At 32.6% G+C, this 23,112-nt stretch overlaps 1 protein-coding gene across 1 annotated transcript; it reads left to right on the top strand.

Annotated features, from left to right (window-relative positions):
* The first annotated feature begins 20,803 nt into the window (after nucleotides 1-20,803).
* Nucleotides 20,804-22,679, top strand: LOC106715236 (ephrin-A4). The gene has a single exon (XM_014508473.2). It carries the CDS (start codon nucleotides 21,261-21,263, stop codon nucleotides 22,041-22,043), a length of 783 nt encoding a protein of 260 aa, XP_014363959.1. The 5' UTR covers nucleotides 20,804-21,260; the 3' UTR covers nucleotides 22,044-22,679.
* The last annotated feature ends 433 nt before the right edge of the window (nucleotides 22,680-23,112 follow it).

Below are 23,112 nucleotides of genomic sequence, written 5' to 3'. Positions count from 1 at the left end.
GCGAACATAAAAAGGGAATATTGAATAAGTTCATGACGGAGCAAGTATTTTAATTTAAATACATAATGGGTCACTGCAAATACGAATGTAATGGCGTTTAATTGTAGCATTTTAAACACACGGCATTTCTCACGGATTTATTATTTGCATAAAGCTTACATTTATACGTTATGAATGAACTTAAAATGTTGCTTTTGTATTTTTAATGGCGCCTCATATTTAACTCCACATTTTCAATTATAACCTCAAAAAAAAGTTTATAAACACTAAAACATACAAATTTGATTTGCAGTTGATCAAAAAAAAAAAAAAACTAAAATTAGACAGAATAGTTTTGAAAGTTCTATCTTTCTACAAAGACCGATACTGAATAATCTAGTTACTAATAATTAGTGATGCAACGGAAGTGTCTTACCGGAACCAGAAACGGAAACAGATGTCAAAAATAAATTTTAGCAGAAACGGAAACGGAAACGGATGCGGAAACAGAAGTGTAAATAATAATAAAAAACATATTTACAAAAATATTTTTTTCGGTAAAAACAGTTTGTATTCGTTTTTAATTTATTAAGGCATTGGATATCGGTGTCCTTTAGCCTTCAATGTATGTATTTTTACTGCGCTGCAATAAGTTAAAATACGCGTTTTTTTTAATTTATTTTCAGGAAACAAAATTACACTATTTACAAATTAAAGTTCGCCAAACCACTCGTGTTGACAAACGACAAATATATTTCTAACTATATAATGATGATGATATATTACATGGTTACCACTTATTCAAAAGTACATTTAATAACTCGTAAGTATGAAATAGTCACATTTTGCCAGTTGTCAAATTTTATATGGACAACAACTAGACAGTTTACTCCAGCAAGAGAAACTGATTGTTTCGATCAGCAGCAGAAAATATTACGCGCTTAAATTCACAAAATAGTTAAACAAACAAATGCGACAAGTGCCGTAAGGCCACGCACGGACTGCACGTCTCGCGCCGCGCATTTGGATCTCTCAGCCGTCGTAAAGTTCCGTTTTATCTCCGTTATAAAAGTTGCGGAAACAGAAGCAGAAACGGACGTTGAAAAGCACGCGGAACTTCCGCACTTGCGGAAACGGAAACAGACATCCGTTGCATCACTACTAATAATATACTTGGGAGGGGGAGTGGGTAGTAAGTCCGTCAAGGCGATAACAAATTAACTGCATGTTGCCTGAGAACATTTTTATAGAATAGGATTTTTCTAGAACCATCATCATCATCTCCTTATCCCACTCATGTGGGGTTGGCGTACAAGGTTTTATAAACCTTAAAGATTTAGCTTCTATTTTTACGGCCGCCAGGCAGGCAGTCACCAACCCTACTTGGGAATTTTCTAGAACATCTTATTTAAAACATCAAATAATATAATAGGTTAGTGTATGTAGTAATAGATCCCACATTTCTTGTTCTTAGTATTTCACAATTATTAAAATAAATAATTAACGTTCAATAAAAGGAAAGTTCGTATTCCTTATGCAACTGTAAGTTATAATTAAAACGGGTATTTCATAATAATGGTGTGCCGATGAGTCCGGCCCTGCATTATATACGAGCCTTCGCTGTTCATTCGATCGTTTCAGCGACATTTATAAAGCTCTTTTGTACTTCACGATACGGTTTTCTTAAATTTAATTTTTTTATATTATTTGTAACTCGATATCTCAAATGTTAAGGAAAATTAAAAGAAAATCGACATATTGAGTCTTCGATTTAATAATTTCAAGATAAGAAGTATTTCACAGGGAATTCCTAGTAAGACATCATTAAAGTTTAACATTGACTTACAAGTCAAAGTAAAAACATGACGAGTGACAAAATATCTTGTACAAATATATATTAAAATGCCTACGAAACATTTTGTTCGAGTTACAAAGTATAAATAATTCGAGACATCGAGTATTTGTGGGTTCTGTGTAAGGGAACGGCATGTTTTTGGACTTAAAATATCTTCCTACATACTTATACTAGTAGTAGAAACTTTTTGACACTGTTGTCTTTTTTAATAACAAGTAAAATAGAATCGTATGTTTAGAGGATCTTCTAGTTTATTATTCTCTTTGCCTTAGTAATCAGGGCGAGTCTATTATGAATATTATATCACTACTGTCTATCGATTTTGTATCGAATGGTCTGTCGAGAAAACTTATTAGTCAGTTACTTAGTTAATTAATTTTGTTTTCATGATTGTATGATCGTTTCTTTAGTTCTGTAGTTTGAACGGGTAAATATTATTATTCGATTATTATACGTTTTTAGGTTGTAGTATGACTGAGGTCAGTTTTTTTTTCAATACCTAAGTTTCGTAATACAATTGCAATTGAAAAGTATTTTCCTCTCTAAGTGATTAGGATCCGTTGATAAGTTCCGCCTCGGCGCAGTTGACCACGCCTGGTCGTTATTTATGATTTCTAACTTAACTGCCCGACGGCTTAACTTAATCTGCTCTCTTCCCTTACCAGTTTCATTGAATTTACATAATCACTTTGCGAACTATATTATATACAAGTTATCTACATTTATTACCCTCATGACTTAAGGTTACTGCCGTACTCATAGAGATTAATCGTTGGTTTCTGAGAACAAAATCTCTGTGTTAAACATATTGTTATCTCTGTTATGTCAAAGTAAATAGTCTCAGAAACCAACGATAAGTCTCTCTTGGTGTAGATTTAGTATTAGAAATGTATGGTAATTTTACTACGTCTTATTAATTCTTAAAGGCGTTAATTCAATCGAATTTACTCTCGTCTCCTTTATCAATAAATGATGAAAATTTAAATACGAAATGTGTTAATCTTTTTTAACCAAATCAATGTAAGTAGCAATGAACATTGTAAATAAGAAAAAAATTATCTTTCATATTTTATCTTTTGTCTTTTGAAAAAGATTTAGTTGATTGTTAAATTGCTTTTAGATATTTGAGCATGACTCCTTTCCTTTAAAATCTAGCTATCATTAATAGCAAAACGAACAGAGCGAGACCGTTAATTATTCATTGCGAACTAAAATAGTTTTCGTAGTCAGCGCTAATTGACCGTCAGAGTGACGGCGCTGTCGGGCTACGAAGTTTTTTGCAGATGGACTTTTGTTGATATTTTAAGGGACTCTCAAATCTACATTTGGTGTATGTGAAATTAGAAAAAAATTACATTAATACGCACTAACAGTGACTTACAGTAGTTAAGTGATTACTTAAGCGACTCTTAGTGAAGATTTCTTCTTTTCATTACATCTTCATAATTGTATGTACCAACAATATTTCTAACTTTAAAAGAAAATGTTACCCATAATTAAATAAAAGAAAGAGAATTTAAAAGATTTGAAGACATTTGAAAAATTACATTTTTTCGACTTACTAGTTAATATACCTATAAGAAAAGTAAAGCTAAGTTTTTAATTACTTTATTCAAAGAGAGGTTTTTGGTCTAGTTCAAGTACAGACATCAAATTAAACTGTTAAATATTACATTAAATTTTAAACATCTAAGAGAAAAAACTGTACATTAACTTATTCAGGAACTACTTAACTAAAAGTATATAAGTTAATAAAGTGAGGTTTCCGAACTGAAAAAAAAAAAAAACGATTTGAAAACTTCAGTACCAAGTTTTGATTGCGTTTATAAAGGAAATTAATTTTATGATCGACTAAGGTTCTGAAATAAGAAACCATACAAAAACTGAAATGAAAACTTTTACAGGCGATGCTTCGGCGAAAATATTGAATTGTCATTGCGCAGTTAAGAAGATTGCCCAATTTCTGCTTTGTATGCTTTCAAAGTTTATTAGTGATGTATCGTTAATTTATCGAAAAAATTATTCATCTCACAAAAAACAAGAATAAATAAAAATATAGATAAATTATAATATTATGGAACACCATTGAATTCCATGAAGTTGAACCAGACGGTTTTAAATTACATATAAGTATGCATGTACATTATCTAGTTTTATTTTTAGTTTGGTATAAGTATTTAGTTTATTTAGTAGTTTTAACATATTATTCATAGTTTTCGTCATTTCTAAAATGTGTAATGAAACAAATAGACCATTCAAAGTATGTATATTTTATTAAACCGTTTGTTGAACATCATCTAAAAGATTTGCCATGAAAGTAAAATATGCAATGTTTTTTATTAAAACCTTATTATTGATTTCGATTTCTGGAATAAGATTCACAACATTAGTAAAGCCTTCATTATATTACACTGTGCTTCAATTGTATCGATATTTTCACCGTAATAAGCATTTTTCTGTTTTATCGATATCAATTTCCCAACACTATTTTGCCGCCATTAGCCAAGTTATATCGCTGTCAACTGTCATCAATCATAATCAGCCATTGTCGGACCCCGGGGGCTATCGGAAAATATCCGGGTAATAAAGGAAACTTCCCGATTGTTGCCGTGATGGGCTCACAAGTGTGTGTTGAAGCAATTTAAAAGGTTTTATTAATCAATAGAAATTTTTGATTTATTACAAACTAGATTTTACCCGCGACTTCGTCCGCGCGGAATGAAAGAAATGCACACAAGATAAAAAAGTTCCTATGTCCGTCTCCTAGTTCTAAGCTACCTCTCCATCAATTTTCACCTAAAGCAGTTCGACCGATCTTGAGTTATAAATAGTGTAACTAACACGACTTTCTTTTATATATATAGATAGATTAAATTATCATTCATGCTTTAAGCCTCTTGTACGATTTTTATATTTTTAAATGTAGAAAGATCTTAAAACTGTAACTCTTGAGTATAGCAAACCATTGCCCTGTTTGAAACAGTAATTTTAAAATACTTATTTGTACATTTATAAACAACTAGCTGTCGCCCTCAACTCAGTTAGCGCGGAATGAAAAAAATTGTGTTCTTTCAGACTATGTTCTACATCTATGACTTTTATTGAGGTTTGTTGAGCCGTTCTGGAGATACCTTCTAACAAACATCCATTCAACCATACTTTTGTATTTATAATATTAGTACGATTGCACAATTGCTGGCCTAATATCATTTTTATAGTGAGAACGAAATTAAAGTAAGTAATTAAATTAATAAAAGCTACAACATAAGTCGTGCTTCAAGAAAATGTGATAGAATATAGTCAAGCTTCATCTTGTAGTAAAATGTTTCTCGTGCAGCGCAATTTATGCGGAAGCATGCGGTGACATTATGTTTTATTTCAGAGTTGAGATTGTGATAAATGCACACTTTACTTTTTTTAATTTTACTTCACAAGCACGTACTCGGCTGTATTGAGTGAGGTGACTTTGTAAGTTTTCGTAGATTGGATGGTCAGTGTTAGGAAGATCAGAAAAGGGAAAAACGGAAAAAAAATAACTTTAGAAATACCTTTTATATCACAAATGATTTTTAGGAAAAAAAGTTCTTCTTGTCTTAGAAATAAATAATTTTACTTAAAAGAATTCTTTAAATATGAATTCGTGCAAATTAAATACAAAAAAATAATTTGGATTCTTATTTTTATTAGATCTATTATAATCATCAAATTTCAAAAGTTATAAAAAAAGTTTATGTAATAGAGTTGATGAATGATGCAAACTTGGTATAAATCTTTTCAAACTACATATTTTAAATACTCGTACTTTACGTAATAAAGACGTAATTTGAACTATAGTAAATCATATTCATCTGTTTACTTATTTTTATATAAAACATTTTATAAAAAAACATATTAAATAAAAAAATATTGCACCTCCGGCTGCGGAATCCCGTGACTCAAGCAACCAGTGGTCAGGGTTGTAAACAGGAACCTCCACACTATGCTCGCGGTTTCTAAAGTAACTACTCTAAAGAATTATGGTTAATGTGAACGAAGGAGTTTGGATAGTCACATCACATATTGCAATACAATAGGTGTATGTGACAGAATTAAGCAAGACATAAAATTAAATGCTATAGTGCGACAAATTTATTTGGCCCCGTGTGAGAGACGCTGTTATCGCGGTTGGTTCCGCAAAAAATATGCAAAACCTATTTAAGCATAGAAAATGATACACAATACAAGAAATATTATCTGACCGTGTGGAATAAGTCAGAAAATTCTTGTCGTATAATTTTTATAGTGTCCCTTTTACTTTTTGATGTCGTTTTCTATCCCCTTGTTGTTTAACATATAAAACTTACTGGTCATAGATAAGTGTATAGTCCAACACGGATATCTGATTTGCTGAGAGGCGCTACTATCGCAGTTGGTTCTGTCAGAAATATATCTACTTAGGCATGGCTTAGGCAAACATGTCAAGACTTGACAAGTTTCTTTTTTGACACTGACAGTTTGGCACTATTATAATTTAGTTTGACTTATGCCCACCGGGTCAGATAACTTTGTCGTTGCATATAAAGAATACTGATTTCCAAGGTTATCGCGAGCGGCGTATTTCGTATGCCATTCATGACCGTGTCACGAGTATTCTGAAGTTACGTTTAATTAACGTGGCGCTAAATGTTTCTATTGTTTGATTTTGTTGAAACACACATTTTAATTTTTCCACCTTACCTTTTTATTTTTCATTTTTAACGAACTAGACATCTGCCTCATCTTAGTGTGTGCATCTGCAGCAAAAAATAATCAACTATGACTACTTAAAAGCTTTCTAATTTATCGTCATAATATAAGTAAGAAACTATTGAACTGTCTCTAAATCCCTTGTATAATTAGATACGTCTTGTTAGATGTCTAGCTCCTTCTAGTCTGTGCTAGACTTAACAGAAGATGCTGATGAAAGAGATGAAAGAGTATCACAACAAAGAGAAATAAAGTTTCTTCATTTTAGAACAAAGCGAACTTAAATTGGACATGAATCTGGTGCGGATTTGGTTCATTCCATCGTAACGTTAACAGTTTTACTCCAAAAACAGTTAGAAACTGTTTAGTAAATGTGTTTTAACTAACGTGGTTGTGAAAGAATATGTTTTACACTTAAATATGTACTTTGTTTTTACTTTGTTATTTGTCAAGATTACATTTCAGAAGTCTACGCCTAATGACAGTTTAAATTTAACGCGTAATGACATTTCAAAAATCATGATTTTAGGTAATTGTCAATATCAGTGTGCGATAAAAGGGTTGACATATATACGAGCTAAAATGTTATTAAAACTCTATCTAATTTTTTATGGCTAGACCCACAGCAACAAGATACATTTTTACTTCGTTTAGATGTCTCCTACGTTAAGCTTCGTTTTAGTTAAGGTTCGCTTTCACTGTAGTGTGCAACAGGAATTTTCTGTTTTTGATATAACTTTGTTTGCAACTATGTAACCGTAACAAGAATTCGGAGACAAATGACGTATATGTAATTATATTTATAGTTACAAAGCATCAAACATCGTTGTCGGAGTTTTTGTAGCACCATTTTATCATTGATGTGGCAATGGGAGGAAGCTTACTACTTCATACAAAGAACAATAAAACTCTGTTCCCGTACGTTAACTCGGCAACAGAAGTTGTTTTGGTTGTAAAATATTATTATAACACGTCGACTCCGTGTTAGAGTGGCCAGGATTTGAAACAAACGAAATATTCATAGATAAAAAACTTGAGAGGTGTCAAGGGATACCAGGATGGAACGAAGTTCCTATGAATTTTCGTTATATATTGTCACGTCGTTGCCATGGTTACTATAGCAAAAAGTGTCGTGACAACTTTTCGTAAGAATTTTTTCCGTCTAGCCCCCTTTCACAACGCGCGGTAAGGAACTTCGTTCCAAAAATAGTCATTTTTACATTATAGTACCAAAATAAAAACTATTTTGAGTAGACGGAAACGGCTAACTTTAAGATTTATTCAGATTACTGTAAAACACCAGTCAATCTTGGCGCATGCAATTGTACTGAAATATCAGGAGCTCAAACATCATAATCGTGGTAAGAATCTCGTTTCTTACAAACATTATGATGTTGAAGAGATTCTTATATTGATATTTTGTGGGCCTTGCACAAATATGCGTGCTTGGTCCACTGACGTATGTCAGTTATAAGATATTTTTATGAATTCTACCAATATGTGATTTCTTTTTGTTTTACGATTTGTGTAATTATTTCACTGTGTGTTTCTGCTGCAATGACGCATGAATTAACATGTTCATGTCTCTGTTTTCTTCAAAGAGAATAAAAATAGATGAGAACTGCAGTCGAAGCCCATAATTAAACAAAATTTATATTATTCTTCTCAATGTTTGCTTCTAGGATCTGTGGTAAATCTGTGGAATTTAAAGTGCAGTGGTCCTTAAAGTACAATATAACAATAATCAAAACATAAGCGCTTAAACTTCAAACTTTCGTGGTTTTTACTAATATAATGTTCGTAAGAAACGGGATTCTTACTAATCGTGGTAAGAATCCCGTTTCTTACGAACATTATATAAGCGCTTAAACTAACCACAGATTAAAAAGAAGGTTCACGTATACATGGCCATAACACGCGGTTCATAGACATTAATAAATTTGAAAATCGAACGAAAAAAAGAGCTTGTAACGTCGCAGTGCGCCAGCCTCGGAATTTGATGGAGTCCAATTTTATGGTAGCGCACTTTATTTTAACGACATTCTAATGCCCAACGGTGGGCGAGCCTCTAAAATGTTACATCGAATCGTGTTAAATGATCACCGCATCGATTTATATCTATTTGAAAGAAGCTTCTTATATCTATTTGATTCGTAGAGTTTCTTATAATCTGACAAGTTCTATTTTTTATTTTTATTTTGATATTTGTGTTTTAGCCCACGTTCACTTCCCATTCTTTTGTTATGAGGAAAATTATTTAGATTTGGCGGAGGTGGGAATGCGCATGTTGGGGAAATATCCTTTATCTGTGCGTCCCCTCCTCCGTTTATTTTAGGTAGGCTACGTATCTGGAATTACACATGTCAGTGGTCAACGGTCGCTTCCCTATTTAGGCGAATTCAGGTAGCCGCTTGCTCGTTTGCTAATTTATAAAAAAAATGTAAAAATATTTAAGACTCTGGGAAATTAATTAACCTTTTTTAACTTTTAATAACGTAGTTTTAAAGTTAAAGAAAACAATCTTTTCTTAGGATACACTTGATTAAAATTTATATGATATCAACTATTAGAAGGAACAGCACGGTTGAGCGGACAATATGATATATTAAGTTCACCGAAGCCTTATTAAATTTTTATACAGCTTTTTCTATTGCGACCATACAAAAGTCTTTCCCCCCTATGTATACCAGTTCGTATATCAAAGTGTTAGAGGTGAAAGTCCTTTAATTAACGCAATATGATAATAAAGGTTTTCTAGTTAAAAAAACACCGCAGCTGCACGCATAGAAAAGGGCGGAGTTTCGCATTGATTGTGAAAACCGCGAGCGCATGTCATTGGTTAATAAAATATTAACGTTCTTTTTTTAACAAGCGTCTAATATGACGAAAAAAATAGGCCTAAACTAGGAAATATTGTACTATAAAATACAAAGTGCTTCAAATTAAACCTCTATTAAGGATTAGTGTAAGGTTTAAAAAGCTTAAATTTAAATAATCTAGATGGTCATGAAACATTTGGACAATATGTTACAAATTAGTAGTATTTTTTTGGGTCGTACACTAAAACTATTTCCTAAAGAATTTAAAACTTAGCTACTTTTTACTCAAAATATAACACTTCAAATTAGTAATGAACAAAACTCATAACTTATTTTGGTATAAATCCAAAAGGTTCAAGTGTCGTGATTACTAAAATACAATTCTCGATTCTGATTGTAAATTATTTTGATGACGCCATAAGAAAAGTTAAGTTTGGTCACTATTGACTACTTGTTTGTTTTTGTTATTTTTTCTGGTTTACACATTTTTAAACATTACTGAATATACGCTATCTAATACAGTTCTTGTCTTTTATTTTTTCTGGAGTGCCACACTTTTTAAACTACAAGTAATTTGTGTTCGGTTGAAATAATTAGAATCATGGCTATCCTACAATATAGGCATTTTGTTCGACCGTCAGAAGCGAAACATTTTCTTAAACGACAACATGGCAACACTCAGTCAATTGTTCCCGCCGGCGTCGTGCGCAATGCGCATACGTCATGCGCAATAAATCCAATACTCACCAAAAATATTACTTATTGTATTGACTAACAATTTTCAGACAAAAGTGCATTTTGTTCTCAATCGTGTGACTCAATGTCATACAATGTATGGTCAAATTCAATGGAAATGAAAAATTACATTTACACATTTCACTGCTTGATAATGTCATTTATTGTCTATGGATTTTTGGAACGAAGTTCCTTATCGCGCGTTGTGACAGGGGGCTAAACGGAAAAAAATCTTACGAAAAGTTGTCACGACACTTTTTGCTATAGTAACCATGGCAACGACGTGACAATATATAACGAAAATTCATAGAAATAAAATGTACTTCTTGTGAAGACTTAAGTTTTTTATCCATAGAATAAACATTGGTTCCTTCACTAATTAATTGAAAGGAACTTCATTCCATCCGGGTGTCCCTTGACACCTCTCAAGTTTTTTTTCAAAGTTTAAGTTTAAATTGATACAAACATGTCTGTTTTTTTTTAGTCTATGATTACAGCCTTATAAAGGTAAAATTGTTTAAATAGGTTTGTTACAATTTATCAGATCTATTTAAATCGACAATAATAAACATGACACAGTTTCTAGCCCGTTTAGAAGGGTAGGCAGAGATTACAAATCTTGCTTCTTTTATATCTATATATCTACGCATGCATTTCCTTGATAACGAATACCCTTATATGCTTTTAGGTATCCAATGTCAAAAATCTTGTTTGAAATATTCTCATATTTGTATCTCTGTTCTTTGAAAGATAAAGCCCCTTGAAATATATAAAGTGAACGTATTCCGGCACTATGTTACGATAAAGATTAGAATATTTGTTTCAATATACAAATATTTGCTCCATCTATTGACAAAATAAGTAATTTCATGATTCGTCTCCTTTGGGAGTGATAAAAGTGTAAGTTACTAGCTTTAGCCCGTCCGCGCGGAGTTAAGAAAAAAATTAATAAGTAACCTATGTGTTCTTCTAGACTATGTTCTACATCCGTACCAAATATGATCAAGATCCGTTGAGCCGTTCCGGAGATATCTTCAAACAAACATCCATCCATCTAAACTTTCACATTTATAACATTAGTTAGAAGGAAGATATATGTTTTTATTTATCCGAAAAATATTTAAATTTGGAAGCGGAACAAGTAAATAAAAATCCAATTAACAACGTGCCAAAACGTCAGAATAGTGAAGTGTGCGATAGATTCAATATAAATTGAAATTTATTATTAATCCGTCCGCCTATCGATATGTAGTTTGCTCTTAATAAAAAATTAAATCTCGCGGTGAACATGAATGTTCTACGAATTTTAAAACATATAGGCTGTAGCACAATATTTATACAATTTCATGAACTTTTTTTAATCATGGCAACAAGGTTTAATTTTTTACCCTTGTTCTTGATGAAGATGCGTTAACAATAAGTATGTTTTTTTTCATACGTAACTTTCTTAACCGACCAGTGTTTACTTTTTTTATATTACAAGGTGGCAAATGAGCAAGGAGCCATATATATTCTCCGAAATGGTGAAGCGACCGCTGCCCATAGACATTCGAAATTGCAGATGCATTGCCTACCCTCAATCGACGAAGGAGGACACGCACAAAAAGAGAATATTTAACCTTCCTATGCATCTCCTCCTCCATCAAATCCACCTCCCCTTCCCATCCTTTCCTTATAAGAAAAGGGGTGGGTAGGGAAAGAGGACTAAAATTAGGCCTCCGGCACCACACTCATCAGACGAAACACGGAATTACTTCCACTTCATGCCTGTCTTCTGTGTGGTCGTGGTATTTCACCGGGCGAGCCAGCCAATTCGTGCAACTGATGTTGTTGTTGCTGGCGTCTACCACTTATACGTTAGTTTCTCCAAAAAATCTTCATTTCTTATCGAAAAACCTAAAATAAATGACCAAACATACTTTCTAATCTGATATAAAAATATTTACTACAACCCGAAAATAATTAACACCCGTTCATCAATAACTTTACTGCTTTAATGTTCGAAGAAATTATATTCATAACATTTTATACAGCCCTCTATGGAATTCCATACAAACCCTTTACGTAACGGACCCCAGCAATAACAAAAGGCCATGCCTGACCGACGGACAAACAACTTTTATTAGTTTATTGCGTTCGCTGGGATTTTAAAGCCGTTAGAGAAAGTGCCAAATCATTAAACGGATTACGCATCGAAATTTCCTTTTGGGCAATAAACGAACCCTTAACGTTTCTTGTAACGGGTTACAATAGATAAAGAGTTATAACAGTTCCCTGTTTATGACAAAACAAAAGGTCCGGCCTATAGATACTGTTACCGTAAACCTGAGTCGAATATCATTTTAAATGAGTTTTAAAAATATTTTGACTCATGTTATAGATTTTGTTTTTTTTAGCAAACCTTGTAATTCGTTGTTTTTTGTTTACATTTAAAGATTAAATTATAACTACCAATAAATATAGCATAAACAATAGCATCTTGACTAGAAATATGAATCTATTCCCTAATGTATTTTGCTATAAGATCTCATATCTTTTGATCCTAACCGTATTAAATATAAGAACTATCCAAAAGCATTTCGAAATGTCGACAAAGCTCTTTTGAGAAGTTCACATTTGATAAAACGTCTATTTCAATTTTATTATACTTATATTTTTATTTGATATCTACTGAAAATATTGATCGGATAACAGAATTATGTATTTTAGTAATGTTTACCATTTGTTTGCATTACAGAAACATTTACACCAAACATGTTGCCGTAGTTATTTTAGAGGGAAAGAAAGATACAACACAACTTTTTACCACAATGTTTTCTGCAGTGTGTTGTTTAGTAGTTTATAGGTTTTAAATATTGGTTCATAACGATATTGGCTCACCAAAACATTTGACAACTAAATCTTACTAATATTATAAATGCGAAGGTTTATATGGATGGATGGATGGATGTTTGTGTGATGAAATTTAGTACAGATGTAGAACATAGTCTTGAGAACATAGGGTACTTATAAAGTTTTTTTTTTTAATACCGCTCGGACGGAGTCGCGGGCGACAGCTAGTATTATATATCTTTCAATCTAAATTGGCTGTCCGAGTTAATTTTTCTCTCATTATCCAATAAATTACATTTATAATATCTTATTTACAGACTTCGTTTTATCGTAGATTACTAGTTTTAATTAATGCAAATGTCGATAGTCAAAAGTCGCTTACTCGTAGTTATAACTACACGCACTCGCAAATAGAAATGGCGCATTTTTTAAAACTTAGTTGGTAAAGCTAGAGTTATTTTAAAAATATATAAGTTTGGGGAAAAAGAAATCCATAATTTTAAGAAGATGACTGTAGTGATCGATATCTTATAATGTATTGATCATAGAATTTTAAAAAGCTAGTTATTAAGGTATACAGATCACACTTAAAATTTTTTAGCTTCTCTTCATTTGCACCATTAATTTGTTTAACTGAACTAGAGGATGTTAAAAATGCAAGCCAGGTGAAATTGTTAAATGTGTGTATTCTGTGCAAAAATTAAGTAAAAGTTACCTAAGCTATACTTAATTCCCTCATCTTATTTAGACTATTTGTTGTATAGTTAAAAGTTCTTTTCAATTTACGTCATAGATGATAAAAATATATATATTAACACCTTCATTTGTTAATAACTTAATCAATTAAAAAATATGTGACAACTTTATAAAGCTTTTAATGAAGCCGTCAAAGCCATTCGCACTTTATTCGCGCCTGAGAACGTGTGGGTGTTGTCATAAAAATGATCTCATAAGATTTATTGTGTTATTTATTTGGTGAGAATAATTATTGCGATATTTCAAAATAAAATAGTCAAAAGAGAAATTCATTAAATATTTATTTTACATTGAAATCTCTTTTTCATTGTATTGAAAATATTAAAAAAAAATTATTTTAATTCCGTCCGCACGGAATTAAAAAACAAAAATTTTATTAGTATATTTTTCTTCAAGTCTATGCCAAATTTAATCGATATTTGTTAAGCCGTTCTGAAGATAACTTCTAACAAACATACATCCATCTAAATATTCGCATTTATAATATTAGTAACATTAATTCTGTTTCTCAGCTTTTATTGCCGTCCCAATTAACAGTGTTATAATTATAAAAAACATTGAATACTCGTACGATAACTATCAAATTATCGTTTTCTATACTGAGATCTCGTAACTAAAGTTTCCATCAATATAACCTTTGTAATTAAAAATGGACCTTTTTGTTTGATAACGAACCGACAACAAATTGAATTTAATAAACCACGATAAAACATCTTCAATTAACTGGGTAATAAAACCAAGGAGGTTTTAACGTAGGCACTACTGGGCATACGAAAAAATAAAAGAATATCTGTGATTACAGATCTGTTTATGATATAATCTGTGCTATGAATCTAAGGCTAATGTTAATTAAGATCACTGTTGTATAAGTAGTATATTTTACTTTTTAATTTGCAATTTTATATCTTCTAACTGGCTGTCGCCCGCGACTCCGCCCGCGCGCAGTTAAAAAAAAATGAAAAATAGATGTTGGCCGATTCTCAGACCTACTGAATATGCTCACAAAATTTCATGAGAATCGGTCAAGCCGTTTCGGAGGAGTACGGTGACGAAAACTGTGACACGAGAATTTTATATATCTAATATATAAAATATATATCTAATATATATATAAAATTCTATATATCTAATATATAAAATTCTCGTGTCACGGGGTTCGAACTCGAACTCCTCCGAAACGGCTTGACCGACTCTCATGAAGTTTTGTGAGCATATTCAGTAGGTCTGAGAATCGGCCAATATCTATTTTTCATTTATTTTTTATAACTGCGCGCGGACGGAGTCGCGGGCGACAGCTAGTCTTAATATAAAAGGTTGCATGTCCTTTCATTATGATAACATTTATTATCATTAATGACAGTGATGATGGAGATGACGGCAGACAGATTTGGAGGAAGGAAACCTGGTGCACCGACCCTACGAAAGTGGGATAAGGAGGTGATGATGACGGTGATGATTGACAAAGATATTAAATTCGTACTTGATTGAATTGTGTGAATTGAATGATTCAAATACGTACGAGTATTGCACGAGTATTACGAGTATTTAAGCAAGAAAATTCTATAAGCGAGAGTTGTCCGATTCCGACGGACGAACTCCATAAGTAATAATGTTTTCTTCTTTCTTGGTGCCCTAGCCTCTCGTTTATCCAGGTTCGACTGTATGAGTTCCCACACCCGTATAAACATTTTGTTGTTTCAGTTCTAAAAAAAAGTAAAAGTAGCAATATTTTTTTATACAACTATGAAGTGAAAACTCAGAATATTACTTTGCGTGACAAGTTGCCACTCGTCGTTGCATCATAATACTGAACTTTGAATATATTATAATTTAAATAAATTAAACACACTTGCCTTGATAATATCTTTGTTTTTTTGTTCTTTGTTGATTTATTTGAAGATTTTTTACACATTTGCTTAATTTTACAGATTAGGAGTTATTTAAGGGGGGAGTAAAAATAAGAATGAATATAAGAATATTTTACTGTGGAAAATAAGGAATAATTTATAAGGAAGGAATAAAATTAATCCGTGAGTATGTTATAATGAAAAAATAAAACATATTTCGAACATACGATGTATTTGCGTTGCTTATATGAAAAACCCAATTTATTAAAATTTTCGTCTGTCTATCAAATCTGCGTTTGTTCCGGGTTTAACAGATTTTAAGTATACGATCATTGTAAATACGGAAAAAATTAACATGGCGACATTTATTACATGCTTTACTGCTGCATTCAGCGCTCTTTTATGGACCTTAGCGTTCCCTTAGGTTGATTGTGAATACGGCAGTTAGACAGACAGTTTTACTGGGAACGCATCTGGAGTACTTCAGGTGTTGCGGATGTCCATGGCCGTTGATGTCCATAGCGCTCGTTGCCCCCTTCTCGTTGGGCCAGTCTTATAGAAAAACGTTAATTTCGATTCGATTAGTAACATAAGAACCTACATAGTAACTCTTTAATACATTGACATTAAGAAAGGGAGCGTTCTCGTCACTTATAAGGTATGGGTCATTATATACAATTAAGCGGAAAGCGCTTAAAACTTTTATTCCAATTGCAAACTAATAAATTTGAAAACAACAGCGTTGCTGCGGTTCGTGTTTAATAATAAAATAGAAGTAGACGACATAATGATCTTAGCTTAGTGTATTTTATAACAAATCTGGCCCGGTGGGCAAAGGTGACACGTAATTATTATAATAGGTCAGGTTAGCGCGCCACCATGTCGATGTGAATAGTCTTCTAAGATCCTTATGTTGTTGTTACTGTCTTGACATACTTTACTTTTATGTAATTTTCTTTGTTGGTTTTATATTTTTTCTGACAGAATTAACTTCGACAGCAGCGCCTCTAACGGTTCCTCTTATAAACTTAAATATACCGTCTCTAAAAAAAGACTACTCGTAATTAAAAAAAAAAACACTATTTTATTATAAATATATTTTATAAAATATACTTACAAACGCATGTACGTAAGTGTATGAGAGTACATAAATTAAATTTAATTGAATTTATCGTATTAAGGAACTTACCTAATTATCTAAAATTATCTATTTTATCCTGGTCAAATGTTCATACACAAATTATAAAACAATTTTTATAAATATAAATGAGTACTAATTGCCTTATACCTGTAACAAGGAATGCACATCCGTCGAATATAACCTTTTTAATTTAGCAAAATGCAAAAATCTTGCGAATAACTTCGTCCAATGTAAACGTTGGCATGTTTAATTTCCACCTAAAGAGTGCTAAAAGCGGCATACTATATTAAGATGGTGACACACCAAGATGTATTGAAATTAATATTTACAATAAAGATAAAGAAATACAAAGAAAATGATTAAATATTTTCTTTCTTTCTTATTTCTTATGAATTTGTATTAACATAGTAGTTGGAATCGATCTTCGTTTTTATAAATCTACATTATTAAATTGTCTAAATATAAAAAATAATTTGAAAGTACAATGGAGTAAATTCGTGAAGCACTTATAGGCGGGCCATTTTAAAACGTCACATTTGACACTTAATCAAAATTCAACCTTATAACAGTTAGCATAAAAAAAATTGTTTATTATTTTTACGTTATAACTACTCAGTTGCTTACCTTTTTTTTCGCATTTTGATACAGATTAATTGATTTACATGTTTATTAATCAATCGAACGTCGTCACCATTTTGCGTCAATGAGCGTATTCTTTTTAAACATTAAGGTTGATGTCATCAGTTTGTTAATTAATAATCAAATTTATTAAAGAAAATTTCCCCTCTCATTGTGTCGATGTAGCGTAACTGAGCAGCTATCAATAAGACAAACAAACAAAGGTTTTAAGTTACTAATGCATTGTGAAATACCTACCGCAGGAGGTGGACCGACGTTTTAACTTTCAATATTGAGACGTATCTTTTGTCTTTGCGGTTTCACAAACATGACTCAAAGGTATGCGCGAATTGACGCCACTTCATGTCAAATTCTGTCAATATTGTGAGAACGTGGTATTGAACTGTGGTATGGTTTATGACGAACTTATTTAACCCAGTAGGATTTTTTTTATCAAAACTCATTGATTGTTTTGACATTTGTCCGTTAAATGGTTCAATCAACAATAATGTTAAAATTATTTATTATTGGTTGAAGGTTGAAACGTATGTTGTAAATTAATATCTAAATAACAAAGGAATAAAACCATTTCTTCTGTTGTTAATTTAAATTCAATATAAAATGCCTCTTTTATATAAAATTTTAATTTGTAAAAATTAATAAAAGGTCTCAATTAAAAAACGGCTAGATTTAAGTTATTCTTTCGTGACAGCAATATTGTATAGCTATCAACTAATATGTCAACCGCAGTAGCAATAAACGTGTTGGCTACATCAATGGAAGTTTTCCTTTAAACGTTCTTTCGATTAATTTGATGTCAAAATATGCGAAGCGGCTGCCAAGTTGCAATTCTGCGCAAATTATAGCGGCTCCAAACTCCAGGATCATTACGTCCTGAATTTATATTGAAAAGGAATAAAATATTATATTTATTTTATAATTCATAGCTTTATACAGATCTGGATATAGTTAGTGATTGTAAAATAAATAGATAGTCATTCTTTTGTAGGGAGTTTTAAATAGAAAACACATTTTTCGGTCTGGAATCGTTAAAGTGAAATTGTACTATCTGCTTTTTATAGGGACGACTATAATATCAACATAAAACTTAGGTTAATATTTACCCTTAAAATTTTAAAATTGCCTATAAACTAGACAAGCTAATGTCCTACAGGGCCAAGTTTAGAGAACCCAGCTTCGATTAAAAATAATAATTATAGATTTCGGGTCGCCGCTATAAATACGTCTTGCTAAATTCAAATACACTTGAAAAGATTTTTTTTTTTAACTCACTTGAAACACAGCTAACATTAACATGTCTCTTTATTGATTATTTTTTGTGATTCGTTTTTTTAATCATGCCCAAAATATCAATTTAACTATAGGAGTATCTTATTTTAGGAATCCCTGGTTAATTACTGGGTTATATTGACAGATATGTAGATGTTTACTTATATTTATAGATAAACAAACAGACACGACTATCGGTAGCTTATCTGTCATAATAAACATGTATAACATGACAACTATTTGTGTTATTCGTTACTTTATCTGTGATGTCTAGCCAAAGCGTCTGTTCCATTAAAAATAATCAAATATTATCTAAATTCTAATGTTTAAAAGAAATTATTTAACTGAACGATATATGTACTTATTTTTTCTTTAACATAAAGAAAATTTCTGTTAGTTAGTGATTAGTTTAAAAGCTATGTAGCCTGTCTGACTCTACAACTAGAAAGAATATAAATCGAATAATGCACACTGGAAAATCAGTCAAATTGTGTAAACTACCGGCCGTTACAATAGAATATAAAATTATTTTATTAATGTATGATTGTAACATGTTACATACATTAATAATATAATTTTATATCAGAAAATACATATCTTTGAAAAGCATCCTCCTTTTGAATACCCTTCCTTTAATCGTATAAAGATCCTTATTTACGAATTAAAGTCCGAAATTGATATAAACCTGTCTTATTTGTGAATTTTGAATCATAATTATTCCACGTATTTATTTTATTGAAATTCCGAAGAAACAAATGACTGAAAACATTTAATTTCCTTCGATCTGGCTCAGCGATGTCAATTTGGAATTCTTACAGTAATAGGATTTGTTAGGCATAAGTTACTAAACTTCATAAACGGAGCGGACTGTTTCATGACCAGAAACTGATGACCTATTTAGAAATTTTCATTACAACTTCGTTAATCTATCAATTATAAAGTCAGGGGTAAAGTTATGTTTATTTTTTTTTTAATAAATTTCCCTTCTAAAGACAAAATGATGGATGAGAGAAACAAATAGTTCAATATGTTAAATATATCTGCATGGAAAAAAATCAGACTTCAAACTGAAAGATGTAATTTTTTGTCTAAAAATTTTGCAAAAAAGAGCTTTTTTTTTAATTTCAATTACAATGCTGCTTTTACAGCAATATGTTTAAAAACGTTTAAACGTTAGTAAATTTATAAAAACGGCGACTTCTAAGATTTTTCCATGTTAAAATTAGTTTCCAGTTCTTTAGTACTTACGGTGTGATTATTAATAGAGTCGGTTTATTTGATTTTTTCTAAATTGTGCGGCGGCTCCACATAAAGACTACTTTATCATTCCAAGAAACCATAAAGAGACATAATTTGCGGCAACACGGAATGAAGTGATATCTAAGTACGACGTTAATTAGCCCGTATTTGATCTGTAATGAGATGAAATTGTGATGTGACCTGTTAATCATCTGCTGGGAACACGCTCGTGTCAAAATTACGAAGAGATTACACGTTGAATATATCAAGGTGTCCATATTTGTATTTCTATTCAACCTACAGTTTAAACTTGTAAGATTTTGAAACACATATAATATTTAAAATGTTGTTAAAATGCAGCATTATTAAGAAAAATAGTCTATAAACCAAGCTCTTAGTAACCTTGGCTAAAACGCTTTGTTCAAGATAATATCAGAATTAATTAATTGTAATATAATTAATTGAATACATTATAGCATCTCATGACGGACAGTTAGAAGGTAAACTGTTACATATTAAATAAAATTTTCTGTTTAGATGGAGCAATTATCATAATTTAATCAGCTGCGTACTTAATATCGTACATAAAGCTTCTACTCTGAGCTTTTTGTAAGCTTTGTCTGTGGTATTCGTCATTTTGGAAGACCCAATGGATGCGTTCATAGGCGATGAACTAGTATCTATGGATTTTTATTTGTAAACATTTTTAGTAAATATATGAAATGTAATGATATTGCTAAAGTAAAAATAGTTTTATTTAATACTAAATGATTAGGTATGTTTAATATTAGTGTAGACAAAAATTGTAGCCTTATTATTGGTTTGGGTCTCTCAAAATGACATGACGCTAAAAGTTCCAGTCGTTGGAACGCGACCGTAACAGGCGCAGGGTGTGAGGCGTCCGGAGGGGCGGGGACGAGCCGCATGCGTACCGAGGGCTGAGCTGCATTCCAGTAGTTCGGCCGACCGCCGCGCGGCGTTACGTGTACTCCGGCTGTTTGCGACGCCCGCTCTTACCACAAAGAACGCTTCAGTATTGTAAAAAATCTGTGATGTATTGATTAATTCCAACATTTTACCAACACAAAAACCGTCGGCGAACTAAATTAGACTCGATCTGGACACGGTGTGCGTTGTTTAAGTGAGCTTCTCTAGCGTTTTACTGTGGGCCACGTCCTATGGAATTCCACATTTATCGATGAATAGAATCTAGTGTGTGGACCGAACATGGTGGACTTTACGGTGCGATGTTGAATGCGTACGGATTGTTAGTGTTTTCTGTGTTAAATTCCTATATTTTCTAGTGTGAAATTGTGGATTTTGTGACTATAAATATGGATTGGTATGCGAATGCTTAAAACGCTATCCAGGAGGGATAAAGTTTGCGTCGGATAATGAGAGTTGGGGAACGATAAACAGTAAGAATGGTATCGTACGGCTACTTCGGGCTCCGGCAGGCTCCGTGGACGCTGCTCGTCCTCATCTTTTTCGTCGAAAGCGTGATGGGAAATTACGCAAAATCTTTCTATATACATTGGAACACAACAAACAGTATATTCAGAATAGACAATACCGATCACGTATTTGATCTAAATAAAGGAAATGCACAGTTTGAATACGACCAAGTAAACATAATATGTCCCGTTTACGCTCCGGATACATTCGAAGAGGACATGGAAAAGTATATAATATATAATGTAAGTAAAGAAGAATATGATTCGTGTCGAATAACGAATCCAAATCCGCGGATTATAGCAATATGCGATAAGCCGAACAAGTTGATGTTTTTCACCATTACCTTCCGGCCGTTCACACCGCAACCCGGCGGTTTAGAATTTCTACCGGGGAAAGATTATTATTTTATATCGACGTCCAGTAAAGATGATTTACATAGAAGAATTGGTGGCCGTTGCCTAAGTCATAACATGAAACTAGTGTTTCGTGTGTGCTGTAAGCCGGAGGAGCAGTCACCCGTGCCGCCGCCGCAGCCCACCCTGCCGCCTCCGCCACCGCCACCTACCGTCCCGCCGACGACCACTACAACGACGACCGTCAAACCGGTCACTAAAAAGACGCACAAATACGATAAGACACCTAACGAAGTGGTGAAGAGCGAGGAGCTTTCGTATTCGCGCGGCGCGGCGTTGGCTTCGTCCCTTGCCCTCGCTCTCGCGGCGAGCGCGGTGCTGGCGCCCCTGGCTCGGTGAATGTGCGCCAAGGCGGCGCGGCCCCCGCGTCCCGACCTGCTGGCGAAGCCCTGCTCAGCTCACAGCACACAGACACTACAATCTCTCCACTTGCGCCCGGACACTCTAGTCTACACTTAAATCAGTGTAAGATAGTGCTGTAAACTATGTGGTGAACTGTAGGTTAGTGACGGGTCGTTTAGAAACGCCCCTGTGATCTATTATTGTGTGTAAAGGGATTTCCTTTTAGTACTTAGTGCTGTGAGAGCCGGACTTCGGGTTTGGTATCGAGGGTCGATGCCCGTGAAGTGCAGTGACTTTGTAGATTTGTGCAAAATTCCTAGGTATTTCTATATAAAGTTCCAATGACTTTAGTCCTTAAGGAACCTAAGTCGAGAGCCTAATTTTTACTATTGTAATTAAAGTATATTGGGCCTACTGAATAATCGAACTAATATATTATACACTTGAAGATCGATTCGTAGAAACACAAGCTGCGAACGTATATATAAAAATGTTAACATGTGTAATGGTAATATAGATTTCTTAAACCATTAGGAATTAAACAATTTTTATATTTTCACTTATGCAATGAAGGATATTTGACTAAGAATTAGTACGCAAAATACAGATATTATAGGAGAAATCTTATATAGTTGACGAGAATTAGTTAAATCTTAATTTAGTTCAAAAGACAGTTTTTTTTATTTTTCATGCGACGTATATTTAGAATTTATTTATACGAAAAAAAATGCTCGGACAAGTTAAGAATCTTGTCCAGAAAATACTGTGATTTTGGTTTTATTTAGGTGGTAATTTTTCTCTTTATGCTTTCATTATGTGATATGAAACTAATTGTATTTAATGTAAAAGCATTTTTTTCAAGTAATATTATTTCTTTATTCGACTGATTTTTGCGAATACGCTTGTTCTTAATATAATTTTATAATGCAGTTTTAAGGCCTATTCACAACCGCAAATATAATTTAAGAGAGAATAACTTTTGATGAATAGCTTGAGGTTTGGATGAACCGAATATTTGCGATATAGAAATCTAATGGCTTCTATATTAAGCATTGTTACGTTAAAA

The sequence above is a fragment of the Papilio machaon genome, chromosome 19 (assembly GCF_912999745.1).
Source record: "Papilio machaon chromosome 19, ilPapMach1.1, whole genome shotgun sequence".
Lineage (NCBI taxonomy): Eukaryota > Metazoa > Arthropoda > Insecta > Lepidoptera > Papilionidae > Papilio > Papilio machaon.
The sequence above is the reverse complement of the archived record's forward strand: the minus strand, read 5'-3'. Positions and strand labels throughout refer to the sequence as shown.

Bases quoted from the DNA above. Each gene is read 5' to 3' on its own strand.
- LOC106715236 (XM_014508473.2), top strand. From the start codon at position 21,261: ATGGTATCGTACGGCTACTTCGGGCTCCGGCAGGCTCCGTGGACGCTG.